At 36.5% G+C, this 15,174-nt stretch overlaps 1 protein-coding gene across 16 annotated transcripts in view; it reads left to right on the top strand.

Moving 5' to 3' along the window:
* The window catches only part of LOC110179585 (uncharacterized protein CG43867), a 119,335-nt gene that overhangs the window by 22,092 nt on the left and 82,069 nt on the right, over positions 1–15,174 (top strand). For 8 of the 16 annotated variants that reach the window (XM_086835563.1, XM_086835567.1, XM_086835569.1 and 5 more), the window contains exon 2: positions 327–1,173. The exons of the other annotated variants lie outside the window; for them this stretch is intronic. In XM_086835563.1, the coding sequence (XP_086691689.1) occupies positions 460–1,173 (714 nt within the window). In that variant the 5' untranslated portion in view covers positions 327–459. The remainder of the gene's footprint in view (positions 1–326; positions 1,174–15,174) is intronic. 16 annotated transcript variants of the gene reach the window in all.

Raw genomic sequence — 15,174 nt, forward strand, 5'->3', positions numbered from 1 at the left:
GTATGTATGTTGAGCGTTGTGCAATTGGATTTTCCATGCGTATTTCCACTTCGATTTAGTCCCATCAAATGGCAAATGACAACAATCTGTTTCTGCGGTTAATGTGAACCCCCAGAACCAATCCTTAACCCCGTTGTTAACCCCACATTTCTGGTGTGTGTGTGTGTCTCCCTGGGGGGTCATTAATCATGTGGGCGCGTCGCCTAAAAGTATGCAATGGCAATTAAAAAAATCAGCATAAAAAAACAACAACATAAATTTGCACCAAGCCAGACGTTGGGGGTAATGGATAGTAGAGAGAGATTGCAACAATTCTTCTCTGAAAGTTTCAAGTTTAATGAGCGCCACGAATTATAATTAAATATATAATGCCTGTACGGCAAGTGTGATCAAATCAACAATAAAAAAATAAAAACACAAAAAACAGGACTCGATAAAGGACAACAAACTGTGGAACCAATGGATGCCAAGCCTGAGACGGAGTCTCGGCCAGTCTCAGTTGCAGTAGCAGTCACAGGATCACTCACAGGATCAGGATCAGCAGCTAGCACCACCAGCATGGAGGTCACCGTTAGCACCACCACAACCACCACCATCATTGAATCCTCCTGCAGCACGAGCAGCACAATTGTGGAGAACGGTGTGGCTTCCAGTGCCAGTCCAGCTGGTGGCTCCTCGGGCAGTGCCTCACCCTCGCCGGCTTATATGCAACATCATATGCAGCAGCAACATCATGGGTCACCGCTGCATCATCTGCAACAGTTGCAACATCATCATACCGCTCCACCTTCGCCATTAGCTGCTGTGCGTAGTGCCCACACCGGAGGAGGAGGACTTGGAGTTGGAGTGGGAGTGGGAGGAGTGGGAGTGGGAGGATCTCCTCCCTGTCTGGCCATCTGTTGCAACTCCCCCGGCGGTAGCTCACATTTGGGACACTTGGGTCATGTTGGACTGGGTCTGGGCCATCATCAGCTGCCACATCCTTCGCTATATCCACTCATGGCCGCCGCCCAGTTGGGCTATGCTGGATCCAGTGGTCCCAGCTCCCTGGTTAATTCACCTGCTTTGGGCAGAAGGAAACGGTATACGAGCACTTCGTCCAATTGCTCCAGTCAATTTAATAATAACTATGCGGGATTGGATGTGGAATCACTGGATGATATGTTGAGAAAGGTAAAAGAAGGGAGAAATTTAATAATTATTATCAGGGAGGTTTCAGATATCATGAAGGGATTTTTAAATAAGAATCAAAGATGTTCCAGAAATCAGTAGGGATTTTAAACATCATGTAAAAGGTGGCAAAAATAATAATATATACAATTTTACAACAAATTTACTATAATTTCAGAGTCCCTAAAAATTAATTTCATATTTTTAAACAGCTTTTTGGGAAGTTTTAAAAATCCTTGTGATATTTATATATATTAGAAATGTAATTGAATTAATCGGTATGTTCCAAAAATCTGTAGAGACTTAAAAGTTCTATTAAAAGGTATCAAATTGTATGCTTACAAATTATAAAACATATTTATAATGAATTTGGTACTTATAATAATTTTATTAAATTTATTAAACAGCTTTTTAAGGGGTTTTATAAATACTTGTGATTATTGTTTGTATAAAAAATGCAATCAAATCAACCAGAAATCACAAGTGATTTTTTTTAAATTATTAAGAAGTTATCCAAAATTCTGCTAGAATATTTTACAAATAGGAAAGAAAACTATCTTCGGGAAGTCGAAGGTTATATACGCTTCCAATTTACAATCGAATTATAAGATCAATATTAGAATTCTATCATAAGTAAGCTTAAAATATTTCCATTCTTTGAATAGATATTTTTATATGAACATTTTTTCGACAAATCAAAGTTTAAAAAATTCATAACTCAGCTATTAAAGCATTAATTTCAAATCGGAAAGCAGTCCTATGTTAGTTTTTATTGGGTTAATAAATCTGCATACTCAATTTAAAATGAAGAAAATAATTTTTTTTTTCGATTTTTTTTCTTACAATTTTAATTTTATTTATTTAATTTATAAAATTTCAAAAAAGTTTGAAAATTTTTGTTTTCTCCCTGAGATGGCTAAATCGATTCGTCTGTTGATGCTGATTAAGAATATGTATGATTTATAGGGTCGGAAATGATTTCTTCGATGCTTTAGAAGCTTCTGAGTAAAGTTATAATACCTTTTTAAACCTTACCTTACCTTAAATACTTAGAATTTTATTTTAAACTAGTCTAGTTTCTAGTATATATTGCTTACTAGTTTAAACTCTATTAGATATTCTCTTAAAATTTAATCCCTTAAAGTTTTATGCCTCTTAGAAGACATTAAGCAAATAGGCCTGGACTGGACTCCGTTTGCAAAACGAGAAAATCAACGCTTGGCTTGTTTCGTGGCTTTGAGTCCAGGAGTCTCTAGGCTTCAAGTTTTTCCCCTCCCACGCTAAACTTTGTGGTTTTCTTGAAGTTTCATTGTTCCGGCCAGTTTTTCAAGGGTTTCCCCCTCTCAATGCTGCCCCTTCTCTCATTTGCCGCGTCTTTAGCTTTTTTTTTCCTGTCTGTCTGTCTGTCTGTCTGTCTGTCTGTCTGTCTGTCAGTCTTGGTACTTGCTGCCCGTCTGTCTTACTGCTCTCCCTGCCCTTTCTTTCTTCCTGCCTTTCTTTCTTCCTTCCCTTCTCCTTCTTTTTGTATGTGTGTGTGTGTGTGGCTGTGTCCGTTTGCTGTCCGTCTGTTGTCCGTTGGTCTGGTCCGCCTGTCGCAAAGCCATAAATCTTGAGCCTAGTCCCGCACACAGCGTGTGGTCCTTCCTCTAGGAACCTACTCAGTAGATTCCCATCCCCGCCCCGAAATGTATGCAAAGCTTTTTGCTTGTTTAACATTTTTAAGCCAAGTGGGTAGTACATATACCTATATATATATATATATATATATATATATATATATATATATATATATGTATAAATGTTATATATATATATACATAAATAGTAGTATATTTCCCTCCCCTCTATAAATAATATGCGACAAGTTTTACCCTGGCCGCATGCGAACAATTTAAATTGTAATGTGTGCCTGCGCTGCCCCCAAAACCGAGAAAGAAAATGGCAATAGAAAATGCCAATGCAAATGTGTATTAGTATTAGTGAGTGTGTATATTATTTTATTTTATGTGTATAGAGGCGATAATGAACTCGACACGTGCCAAGAGGGGCGTGGGGCGGGGGGAAAACTCTTTGGAAAAGCGAAAAATGCAGCGCTCTATGCGGTTGCGGTTACCCCGGGCTTTCCCTCTCTCTGTCTCACCTGCGATTGTCGCATTGCCGTTTGCTGGGGGGGGGGAAATCCAAAACTGGAATGGGGGGAAAACTCATGCAACTGCATTGCATTTGTGGCCGCCATAATGGGGTGAACATTTTCCAAAATGGAGGGGGAAAACTCACACCCAATACTGGCGTTTTGCTGGCACAAATTCGAGGCGAAGGCGAAGCGCGTGCATAATGGCAATTTGAGTAATGGTGCCAAATATGCGGACATTTCATTGTTTACCAAAAACAGCCACAGAAATGGCAACCTTTTGAACCCTTAGTCAGTTACAGAGGGTGAGTGTGAAATAAAGTAGAACAGGGGGGCTTTACACAGGTAAATAAAGGTAAATATATAGGTAGATAGAGAGCTAAAAAACTAGAGAGTTTAAGAAGCATAAGGTTATTATCTAGAACACTTTTGTTCTTATTATAACAAATAATACAAATATTTAGTTTACAAATCTACGAAGATAAATATAAGATATTAGAAGGTATATAGATTTTTTATATACAATATTTTATCTTATATATATCTCTATATTTAAGGTTAAGAGAAATCTCTACTATAATTCATAAAAAGCCCCTTTAAAAAGCTAAAGAAACTTCCACCAAATCAAAGACAACTTCAATTTTTGATTAATAAAACTAGGCTCTTAAAAAACCAGACTCTAAAAAAGTCAGACTATAATAGAACCAAGCTCTAACAAAAGCAGACTATAACAAGGCTCTGGAAAAACTAAAACCAAAACCTAAAGGACAAAGCAAAGTGCTAAAGAGCCTCCAGTCCTCCCAGAATGGTAGGCAAAAGCCATCACACAAAGTCAAAGTAAACTTTCAATAGGCAAGAAGTACAACAAAAAATAAGAACCAACAAAAAATAGAGGAAAAACGAAACTTAAATCGAATTGGACAACAAACACAGTCATAGTCAGAGAGTAGAAATCTATACAGAGAATACAAGGGAAGGCACAGGCCAAGAACTTCTTCTTCGTTTGGTGGTCGCCTTTGCACAAGAACAAAAAACTTCTTCAGTTCGAAAAACTTTCAAGTGAAACAGACGAAAGATTGCCAAAAGATTTTTGTCAATGGGTACAGTTATGGCTGAAGGAACAGGACAATTCACAGGACAATGCACTTTCTAGGGTGTATAGCTAACAGAATTCTAAGCTCCGATATTGACAAGTACTCAAGCAATTGATTTGACTAAAGAAGAGTTGTGAGTTATGAACAAAGTTGGAGTCAGTGGAGATGAATTAAGTATTAGAAGTCTAGGAACTTAAGAGGTATTCAAATTACAAAATACATGTAGAAATACTTATTTAAAGTGGAAAGAATGTACCATTAAATTCTCTTTGCTGTTACTAGTCTAAAGAGTTTTTAATTAATGTATAAAAAATTACTAGATTGTGTTAATGGTAGCACACTCTAAATGCGTAAAAAAAAGTGACCAACTCCCACTCTAAGTGTGACCAGTTCTTTAAAAATAATTTCAATTCGTTTCTTTAATTCTTCTAGTACAATTATTTCCTCACCTAGCCTCAGATAAGATAATTCTGTTAACAAATTACTAGATAAAGAACATGGCTCACCCGCATACCTAAAAGCCACCCAGCACCACCGTGTAAGTTTTAATATGTCCTGCTCAGGGCAAGGATGTGCAAGATAAAGGGGGGACCTGAGTCCTGAGTCCTGGGAACTGGAGACTAGAGGAATGAGCACAAGTATGGGGGGATGTGTGTGTGTAGTATGCCCAAAGTGCTCGTTAGCCAGCATGAAATGCCTGCGTGGCAACAAATAAGCTCGACCCGCATACTGCTTTTGCTCCTCCCTTTGTTACCTCTGCGCGTGAAATAATGTTTTTATAAGTCACCTTTATGTAATGACAATGGGGAATCATTAAATGTCTATTTGAGCATTTTTTTTTATATATATTATTTCGTTTCCCTCAGTTTCTTGGTGCTTTTAGCCAAGTTTTATATGCGGATCCTTTCAGGCCATGTCCTTTTGTGGCTGTAATTATGAGCTATGAGCAGCGAGTAGCTGGAAAGTATGCAACGATTTTTGATTGAAGGTACGGGGTAGCCTGGAATTGATATATTCCGACACACACACACACACTCGTGGGAGATATCCTTAAATCCTTGGGCTACTTTTCAGCTTGGGTAACGAAAATGAAAGCAGCTAAGGGAAAAGTAGCAAGCAAAGCGCCATAAAATAGCCAAGAAAAGACTAACTCACAGCAAAACACACATAGAAAAAAAGGGTTGCCACTTGGTCCTTTTTTCTATCCCCGAAAAAAAAAAAAAATACAGTGCGTGTCCATCAGGGGATTTCCCTTCAATTAGGATTAATACTCAAGATACCAAAAGAAAACACAAAATACGAGCGGGGAAAAACGAAAACAACGGAAAAATCAACCCAAAGCAAGAAGCAGAAGATATCCCCTAACTAGGGTAATGTGTTACATGTGTGTTTTTATTTTTGTTCCCCCCTTTTTTTTGAGAGAGAGAGAAATGCTTTTGTGGGGGGAAAGAAGAAAAGGATAAAGGAGAGTGGACAATCCTTTTTCCAACCCCATTCCTTTCCCAGGAATGAAGCACAATTGAGGCATTATTAGTAAAGTAGTTTTACATACCAAACATACAGAAACAAGGATAAGGGAAAAATGCAGAATGGAATTCTTGGCCAGAAAAGTCGAAAGAACCTTTTTTTTCCATGCGATGCTTTTCCATGGTTTTCCCTTGACTTTGATGAAGGCTGATGCTCCTGTCCCCTTTGCTGCCCAGTTGTGAAATGTTTGTGATTCTTTCTTGGGTTTAAATTGCTTAAAAGTACAATTTATCACAATTGCCAATTGGATGACCTTTCTCCTTGGTCCTTCTCCCTCTCTCTGTCGCTGTATCTCAACAACTTGACCGACTTTAGGACCTCCTCCTACGCCTGCTTGTTTTCCCCGCTTTTCTCTGCTCTTTACCGCACCTCCATCAGCTGTCAAAATGACTTTTCTTCTCTCTGCATCTCTTTCCCTTTCTCTCTGTGTTTATTTTTAGGGCTTGGGTCATTGAAAGTGTTTTCCGTTTTTCGCTTTTTTTTTAATAGTTTTGTGGTCGAAAATTTGTTGAAAACTTTTGCGTTTGTATGTGTGAAATTTATTTGTTTGTTCGAGTTTGTTTTGTTGGAATGAGAAATACAATATAGAGTTGATTTGTTGTCCTAGTTATTTGTTGTTGTTGTTGTGTTTGGGTACAGTCTCCGTTGAGTTGCATTGAATAATCTATCGATAATTGTCATAAATAAGAGAACGATAGATGTCAAGACTGGGCTTGTTAACAGGGAGTTTTTATTTTTGTGCGATGTATATTATAAAGTTAAGAATGTATTAAATTGCAGTTTAAATAATACATTATTTTTTACAGTCATTGATATTGATTATTTGGATAGTTGATTAAAAGGTAGTTATTTTTAAGTTAAGGTAATTATTAATATGCTTTTAGTATTTATTTTTTAATCGAACAAATTATGAGTCAATATTTATTTAGTTTATTTATTTATTTAGTTTTTCTCTGGTTTTCAATAGCATTTAAACAATTTATAATTAATGGTAAAGTCATACTTATCGACTATTTCGATAAAAAGAGTTTTTAATATATTGTATCAATTAAGTTTCGCATAACTCATTTTAAATGAAATATTTTGATAACCAAAAACTCTCATTTAAATCCTAATATAATAGTGTTTATATTGTTCATTGTTGAACCCATTAACAAAGCACTCTTGGCAAAAATTTCACCTATTTTATTTCCCTTGCGACTCTTCCTATCGCCGCATCCGGCGATTGTGAATTTTAAATGGGGAATTTCCATAAGCACCGTCGGGGGTAGTCCATTATGCAACACCTGTCGCTAACCCGATAACCGATAACAATGTTTTGCAGACACACACTTTGTGCCGACACTTTGGCGCAATATGCAAATTTAATATGATTTTAATTTGGCCAAGCAGCCCAGAGTCTCACCCGCACTCTCTCTTTTATATTTAGCTGAGGAGACTGAGGCTACATGACGTCAACATGTCGTCATAGTCATAGTCGTCGACGTCGTCATTGTCATCGTCAAACTATTCAAAAAAAAGAGGCAGCCATTGCCATCGCCATCGCCATTGCCATACCCGGTGGTTGGCTTGCCGTTTTGTGTTGCATACTTTTGTGCGGAGCTCCCCAAGCGCAGGAGCCGCAGTTCACAGGACTCAGGTTGTCCTTTTGTGCCACGACGAGAACTCGACTCGACTCAACTCTGGTATATTCATGTTCACGTGTAGATTTTATTAAACATATGAATTCATTATGTAAATGCTGTTTCCCCCGGCCAAAAGCCAACAAAGAAAAGCCCGCAGAAAAAGGGGAAAACCAAGAAGGAGAAATTGTATGGAAATCGTCGCCATGCATAGTTGGGCAACGGTGGGTTAATGGGTTATGTGCCGTGATTTTCAAGCCACCAAGGTAACCCCAACATTCTCCACTTCAACTCTTTCTCCATCTCCAATTCCATTTTCACATTTCCACATTTCCATCTACCATTTTCCTTAGCCAACCAACTCGAACTTCAGGTCTTTTGTTGATTTTTATGTAAAGCGCAAATTGATTTGCCATTGGGAAATGGAAAATGGAAAATATAATACAGCAAAAAAAAAAAAAAAAAAAAAAAGGCAAACGGAAACAGTCGTTGAGGTTAAAAGGAAAATATGAGTTCATTTGCTGATGGAATCTACTAAGTTTGTACTCTATAAATATAAGTTCTATGAATTATATAAATATAGTAAAATATTTAATATAATACTTTAACTATATAATACTATATAACAATTTAAAATAATACTAAGCTTGTTTACAGGTTTTCGTAGGCAATGAAAATAATTAAAGAGAAATTTTTAAGGATTTTTAAAGTTGATTACTGAGTGTTTAAGTACAGTTCAATTTTAATTAAACGGTTTAAAGGACATAACTAAAACTATATTTTAACTAAACTTATATACACCATGTATTTAATTATAGAATATTTAGAGTTAATCTTTTTATATTACAAACACATATGGAATCGAAAGATAACCCTCTACAGAATTATTTCCTTACGATACCCTGTAATGTATTTAAAAATTCCTTTTTTAACTTGTTCTCCCTCCTTTTTTCCCTTTTATATACAATTGTAATTGAATTCTCCTTTTTCTGTTTCTTTTCAGGTGAGTCCTTCACGATGTATAAATACAAAAAATTATTAATTTGGGTGAGTGTTACGTGATCATTAAAGGATGGGTCTCAACCCATTCTTCTCACTATAGCCTGCAAGATAAAAGGGGGAATGCTAAAGGACATTGGTAAAGATAATGGGATACAGTTGAACTTTAAGTAAACGAAACTGAAACTATAAAAGTTTATAACTTATTTAAGAGAAAATATCTTAAATTAGATTTCACTATCCATAAAATAATTCAATTTTTACCTATAATCCCCTTTTAATAACTTGACACAATGCAATGTGTAAGAAAAAACACAACTTAAACACAAGTTAAGTATGGCAAAAAGCATCTTTAGCTGTTGGCTTTTTCCCCTGGCAAAAATGCTTTTTGGCTCCAATCACGACATCCGCTCTGGCTTGTCACTCAGTGGTGTTCCTTGGCAGCAGCCTCCAATCTCATTTGCCCCAAAACCGCTTGCCACACCCATGCTCCCCATGCCAGCATGCCACATGCCCCATGCCCCATGCCCCCTCTGTTATTGTTGTTCGCACACAATTAACACTCGAAATGTTTAACAGGCTTACAGTGGGCTCAAGTGGCAGACGGACGACATACGTCTGCTCTGCTCCACTGTGGGTGTGGGTGCCAAGGATTGTGGGGGGAAAGTGATTGCAAGTTGGTCATGCGTGGCCACATTCCCACATCCTTACAGGCGAACAAGCAACAACATGCCACTTAATTTCATTTCTTTTCATTTGGGACGAGCTGAGAAGATGCACAGTGGTGTGAAATATTGTACTTATTTAACTATAATTATTTTTAATATTTTTATACCCTTTCAGGGTATTATAATTTTAGTCAGGAGCTTCTTAAGCAGTGAAGGAGTCATTTCCGACCCTATAAATCATATATATTCTTGATCACCATCAACAGCCGAATCTTTCTAGCTTAGTTTTGGAGAAAAAACTAATTTTTAATTTTTCCAATATTTTTTAAGGGGTTAAATCGTTTAAATTGCACACAAAAAATTCAAAAATTTTAAAATTGTCTTACATTTTAAATTGAGTATGCTGATTTAATAAGCTTATAAAAACTAACATAGGAGCGTTTTCCGATTGTAAATGAATGCCTTTTTGGCTTAGTTATGAAATTTTGAAACTTCGATTGTCATATAAAAATAATTACATAATTAATTTTTATTTTTAAGCCCAGGCAGGGTATTTTAATTTTAGTCAGGAGCTTCTTAAGCAGTGAAGGAGTCATTTCCGCCCCTATAAATTATATATATTCTTGATCAGCATCAACAGACGAATCTTTCTAGCTATGTTTTGGAGAAATCAAAAACTTTTAGTTTTTTCAACATTTTTTAAGGGGTTATATTGTTAAAATTGCACAAAAAAAAATTGAAATTTTTTAAATTTTTTATTATTGTAAATTGAGTATGCAGATTTAAAAACCTAAGAAAAAATATCACAAAAAAGTTGTCCGATTTAAAATTACTTCATTTTTGCCTTAGTTATGAGTTTTTCAAACTTTGGTTTTTATCGAAAAAATTGTCATCAAAATATTTAAATAATTTGAATATTTTAAGCTCATTCATTCCTAAAATGTTTTTAACTTTATCCTTATAGAATATATATATAAAATAATATATATGTTGAATAAATGAATCAAAACTCATAAGAACGAAATGAAATTAAAAAAAAATGTTCCAAGTTCGTCAAAATAATCGGTTTTTGAGTGTTCAATATCATCAATATCATCATTCTTAAAATGATTTCAATATTATTATTAAAGAAATATATTTATACATAAAATTAGTTTTAATGAATGTATTAAAATTCATAATATTTTTTGACAATTTATCAAAATTGTTGAAAATTCATTGAATTTAAACCTTTTTTTGATTGTGCCATGAGTTTTTTATCGTCATTCCTTAAGAAATGTTTATTATTATTAAAAAACTATATACAATCATACCATAAGTAATGTTAAATTTTATTAAAAGTAATTATAAATTAACAAAATTTATTTACATATCCCAAATTGAATCAAATACCTTCAGTTTGCTGTGTGATAATTAGTAGTAGATACATTCTGGCCCCACAGTGCTGTCATTGCCCCTTCTACCTTCATTGTTTTTGTATGCCAACATGTATTTTCCTTTCCTCCCCCTCCACAGCGCTTTTTCAGCCTCGTTTTTTCCGCAGTGGCACAACCCCACCCTGCCTCTGCTCATTTTTTCTCGCTTGTCATAAAGCGGCGTGAATGTAATCAAGGCGGCTATTATTCTTAGATTTGAAGCGCAAATGAAAACGCCCGGAGTCGAGGCTTGGCAGCTTGCCTTTCGCAGCGTCCTTTTCTACTCAGCGCTCCCTTTTGGCCTTTGGTGCTCCTTGGGTTCAATACAAACAATGGGCCACGTATGTGGCATATGCGTGTCTTTCTTTTGGAATAAAAACCAGGGAGCAAAAAAGACGAACGCGCGTTGTGGCATACAAAAGCCTCATTGTTCGCTTGCCGAAATGGTTGCCGGTTTGCCAGGGGGTTTCCCCAGGATGGGACATACACATACACATATACATATTCATATACATATGTATATGTATATGTATAAGTGGAGTTTTGCTTAAATATGCAAAAGCCCATTGTGCGAAGCTCCTTTTTCGGGTGCCGCACATTTTTAAGTAACTTTTTGAGGCCGCCCGCTTTTGGCACCTTCATGATTCCATGCCCGTCACACTTTTCCACACAATTCATATTCGTATTCACATTCACATTCACAAGCCCCATATTCACATTCACACAATTCGTTATTCATTCGAGTGAGTGCCCTGATTTGTCATGCAAATTCAATTAGCGTTTTCGCTTGGTTCACAAAGGAAAACCGCAGCACCGAAAATTATGCAACAGTTAATCAGAAAAAGTGCAGTGCCAAGCGCTGCACATTTTCCTTGTTTTTAATCGATAACAATGACGATGATGGCGACGCCAAGCAGTCTACGTTTCCGTATCCGGCGTTCCATTCCATTTCGTTTCGTTAGCCGCAATTGCTTGGCTTTGGTTTGACTTTTGACTCGTGACCCAAGGTGGAGGTGGAAAAGCATTGGCAATGCGAAAATGAAAATTGGGGGAGGTAGGGTTTTCCCCAATGGCAAACAATGGCATTGTAATTTTTTGCACATGACCCATGAATGGACTTGGCTTTAATGCCACTTGGAGTACGTAAAGGAAATGAAGGGATTTTGGAAAAGAAAGAAAGAAACTTGATATTTTTATTGTTAAGAAAAGTTTTATAATGAAACAATTAAACAAAGGTAAAAATTAAAATTATATAGCTCTAAAAAGCTTATTTTTAGAGTTAAATATAATTTATTTTTAACCTTAGTTAATTTTTAAGAAATATTAGACCAAAATGTATGCTATTTTCGATTAATATTTAGCATATGTTTTATATTTCTCACTCACAAAAATTTGATTTTGAACTTATTTAAAGTACAGTACCGCCATAAGCTCCAAGTACTGGGTTTAAAGTACAGTCTTACCTTCAGTTCCAACTACTAGGTATCCCTTGGGTCTTAACTGTACCTGTATTGGCCACTTATTCAGCCTCTTTTTTTGGGGTTTGCTGCTGCAGTGGCACATTGGCGGCTTTTGTTGCTACTGCTCTTGCTGCTTGCTGCTTGTGCATGCAGTTTGGCGCTTTTTTTTTGTCTTCGCGTCAATGCCGCAAAAGCCACTCGAAACGAAACATGTTTGCTTCGCCTGCACTCTCTCTCTCCCTCTCTCTTTAAATATATCCATCCCTTTCTCTTGCTGGGTCCACCCACAAACTGACCCTCTCTTTCGCTCTCGAGCACCGCAAAGCAAACAGAATTATTGAAGCGCGTCGACCGAAAATGTGAGGCTCTGGAGCGGCCATTTCCGGCTTTTTGGTCAGTTTCCCCCAAAAAACCAAAGGCTCCCTCTCCCACCCCCCCTTCAGAACCCATGGACTGTTGTAAAGAAATTAAATTGCAGTCGCTACCAATTTCAAGTGGGGGAAAGGCCCAGCGTTAACTGAAACGATGAACGATAACCGTAACAGGTTCCAGCTTAATTGGTGCATTTAGCCCTGGCAGATTGTATCGCCAAGATCGTAATTGGTCTTGAAATGGAAATAAAACCAAGAAAAAAAGTCCATAACTAAATTGGGAGAGTGTTGGGAAAAGGAATTGGGAATGTTTATATGATAAATTGAGACTTAAAGTTGATAAATATCGAACCTTATGATGATTTATCGATTTATTTATGATTGATTATTAGGTCTAAGCTTGGTATCGATAAACATGTATTTTGGAAGCTGTATTTAAACTATAAGTAGAAATATTTATAAAGAAAATGTAATTTTGTTGGTGAAATATTTATTATAATAAAAAATTATCGATGATTTATCGATTAATTTTGGGTTTATTATGAACTTTAAGTTTGCCTTGGATAGCAGAAATTGTAAAAGATTTATTTAAACCATTATTAGTAGAAATACATAAAAATATATCCTCAAATAAATGTATTTTTCTAAGAATAATATTTCTTATAGGTTCTTCTCATGTTTTTTATCCTTTTAAAGTAATTTTTAAAGCTTACTTTGATTGTTATTCGATCACTATTCATGGCCAGCTTTCCCGCTTGCCGCCTAAAGCGATTTTTGGCCAAATGAGCAACTAACCGACGGCAGGTAGTACGAAAGTATATTTTCTTCCCAGACTCCTTTCTAGAGTCCTTTTCCCCCCGTCTTTGGTCCTTTTCCTGGCTCAACTGTCAACAGCCGCCGCAGATTTTTGTTTGGCCGCTTTGTCGTTGTTGTTGTGGGCCAACTTTTGACTGCTCAAGCAGCAAATCATATTGCTCGGCAGCAGTGGAAACTTTGTCAACAATGTTGAATAATTAAAATGCTCCCTTGGCATCAAGTCTTTGCGAAGAGCAACGCTTCAGACTCAGGCAAAAGGCACTGAAAGAAAAGGGAGTTGACTTTTGAGTTTGGCGAAAATTGTTTTAATTTTTGTAGAAAGATTAAAATATATAATCCTGATCCTTTCATCTTTAAATCTTTGATATTTTTCATACATTTTTCTTTTGTTTTCTTTTCCAAATGCACAATTTCCCTGAGTGTAAGCTGACAGTTTCCCAAAAAAGGCAGGACAAGTCCTGGTCCTGAGCCTGGTGGCAGGGCTCATCAGCAATTCTCAATTGCTATTATAATATTTTTTTTTCTTGCCTTTGTTGCCGCCTCAGCTTTAGCTTTAGCTTCAGCCTGAGCTTCATCCAGAGCGTCTTGGTCCTTAGACGACAAGTCTATGTCTGTGTGAGCCTGGTAAACACCTGATACAATGCTTAAAAGGGCCAAGAGTCATGGCTCTCTCCCTGTCTCTCTCTCTCTGTCTTCACATTTTATCCTGGCGTTGTCAGGACTCGCTTAATGCAAAGTCCCCGTGCAGTGCCCAAGTTTTGTCGAGCTAAAAATTCATCAACTTTGTTGCATAATATTTCAATAAAGACCTGGGGAGCAGGGAGCAGGCAGACAGGCTGTTGGTGTCATAAAATTAAAGCATACTTTGCAGCGTTGACAGACGGGGAAACCGGAAATGAGCTGCTGCTGCTGCAAGCTTTTCGAATAGTGCACTAGGGAGTGTTTTTTGGGGCTCTCTCTCTCTATATATAGGAAAACATATTGTGAAATTTGTCAACATTCCTTAGGCCTTTCCCCTTCCCCCTTGTCCCCCCATTCCCCTTGACTACACAGGCGGCAAATTGGCTCGTAAATTAAATGAAGCGCACTTCCCATCTCTGCCTGACTCTAATAGAATTTTCCATTTGCATTATAAAGCAGTGCAGCTAGGAGCAGCCAGCACCGGATGGATTGGGTTGGGTTTTTGGGGTTGGGTTCTGTTGATTAGGAAGTTTCTTTTTTTACCTGTCTGTCAGGGCTATTGTAATTTTTCAGCGGTAACTGTACTTGTGCAGACAAGTTCGGTGTTTTTTGGGTACAACTGTATTGAAGGAGTAAGACTGTAGTAGTTTTTGTTCGGTTATATTGGAATGGGGAGTTATTAAATGTTTACAAAGGGTTTTTTTTTTTAATCGAGAAGAAATAATATTGGAAGCGTAGGAAGGGGAATGTCAGAAGTAGAACATAAAATATAATATATATAATAATATAATTGAAATGGAACTTTTAATGGTGAAATATCAGAGGTAGGAAATATTAGCATTAATCGACAAATCAAAAATTAAAAATCTCTTAACTTAGTCAAAAACTAATTAATTTTAGTTCGGAAAGCTGTTCTATGTTAGTTTTTATGAGCTTAAAAAATCTGCATACTCAATTTAAAATCTAAAGAAAATAAATTTTTTTCGATTTTTTTTTTTTCATTTTGACGATAAAACCCCTTTAAAAAATTGAAAAAAAATTTCAATTTTTTGTTTTCTGCCTAAATAGGCTAGATCGATTCGGCTGTCGATGCTGATCAAGAATATATATGATTTATAGGGTCGGAAATGACTTATTCACGCGGTATAAGCTGGAAACTGAAAAAATTATTATATTTTTTTTTTTTTAATTTTCCGATCGTTCCTATGTCAGATATATAT

The sequence above is a fragment of the Drosophila serrata genome, unplaced genomic scaffold (assembly GCF_035046125.1).
Source record: "Drosophila serrata isolate PLE 108 unplaced genomic scaffold, ASM3504612v1 contig_276, whole genome shotgun sequence".
NCBI classification, from domain to species: Eukaryota; Metazoa; Arthropoda; class Insecta; order Diptera; family Drosophilidae; genus Drosophila; species Drosophila serrata.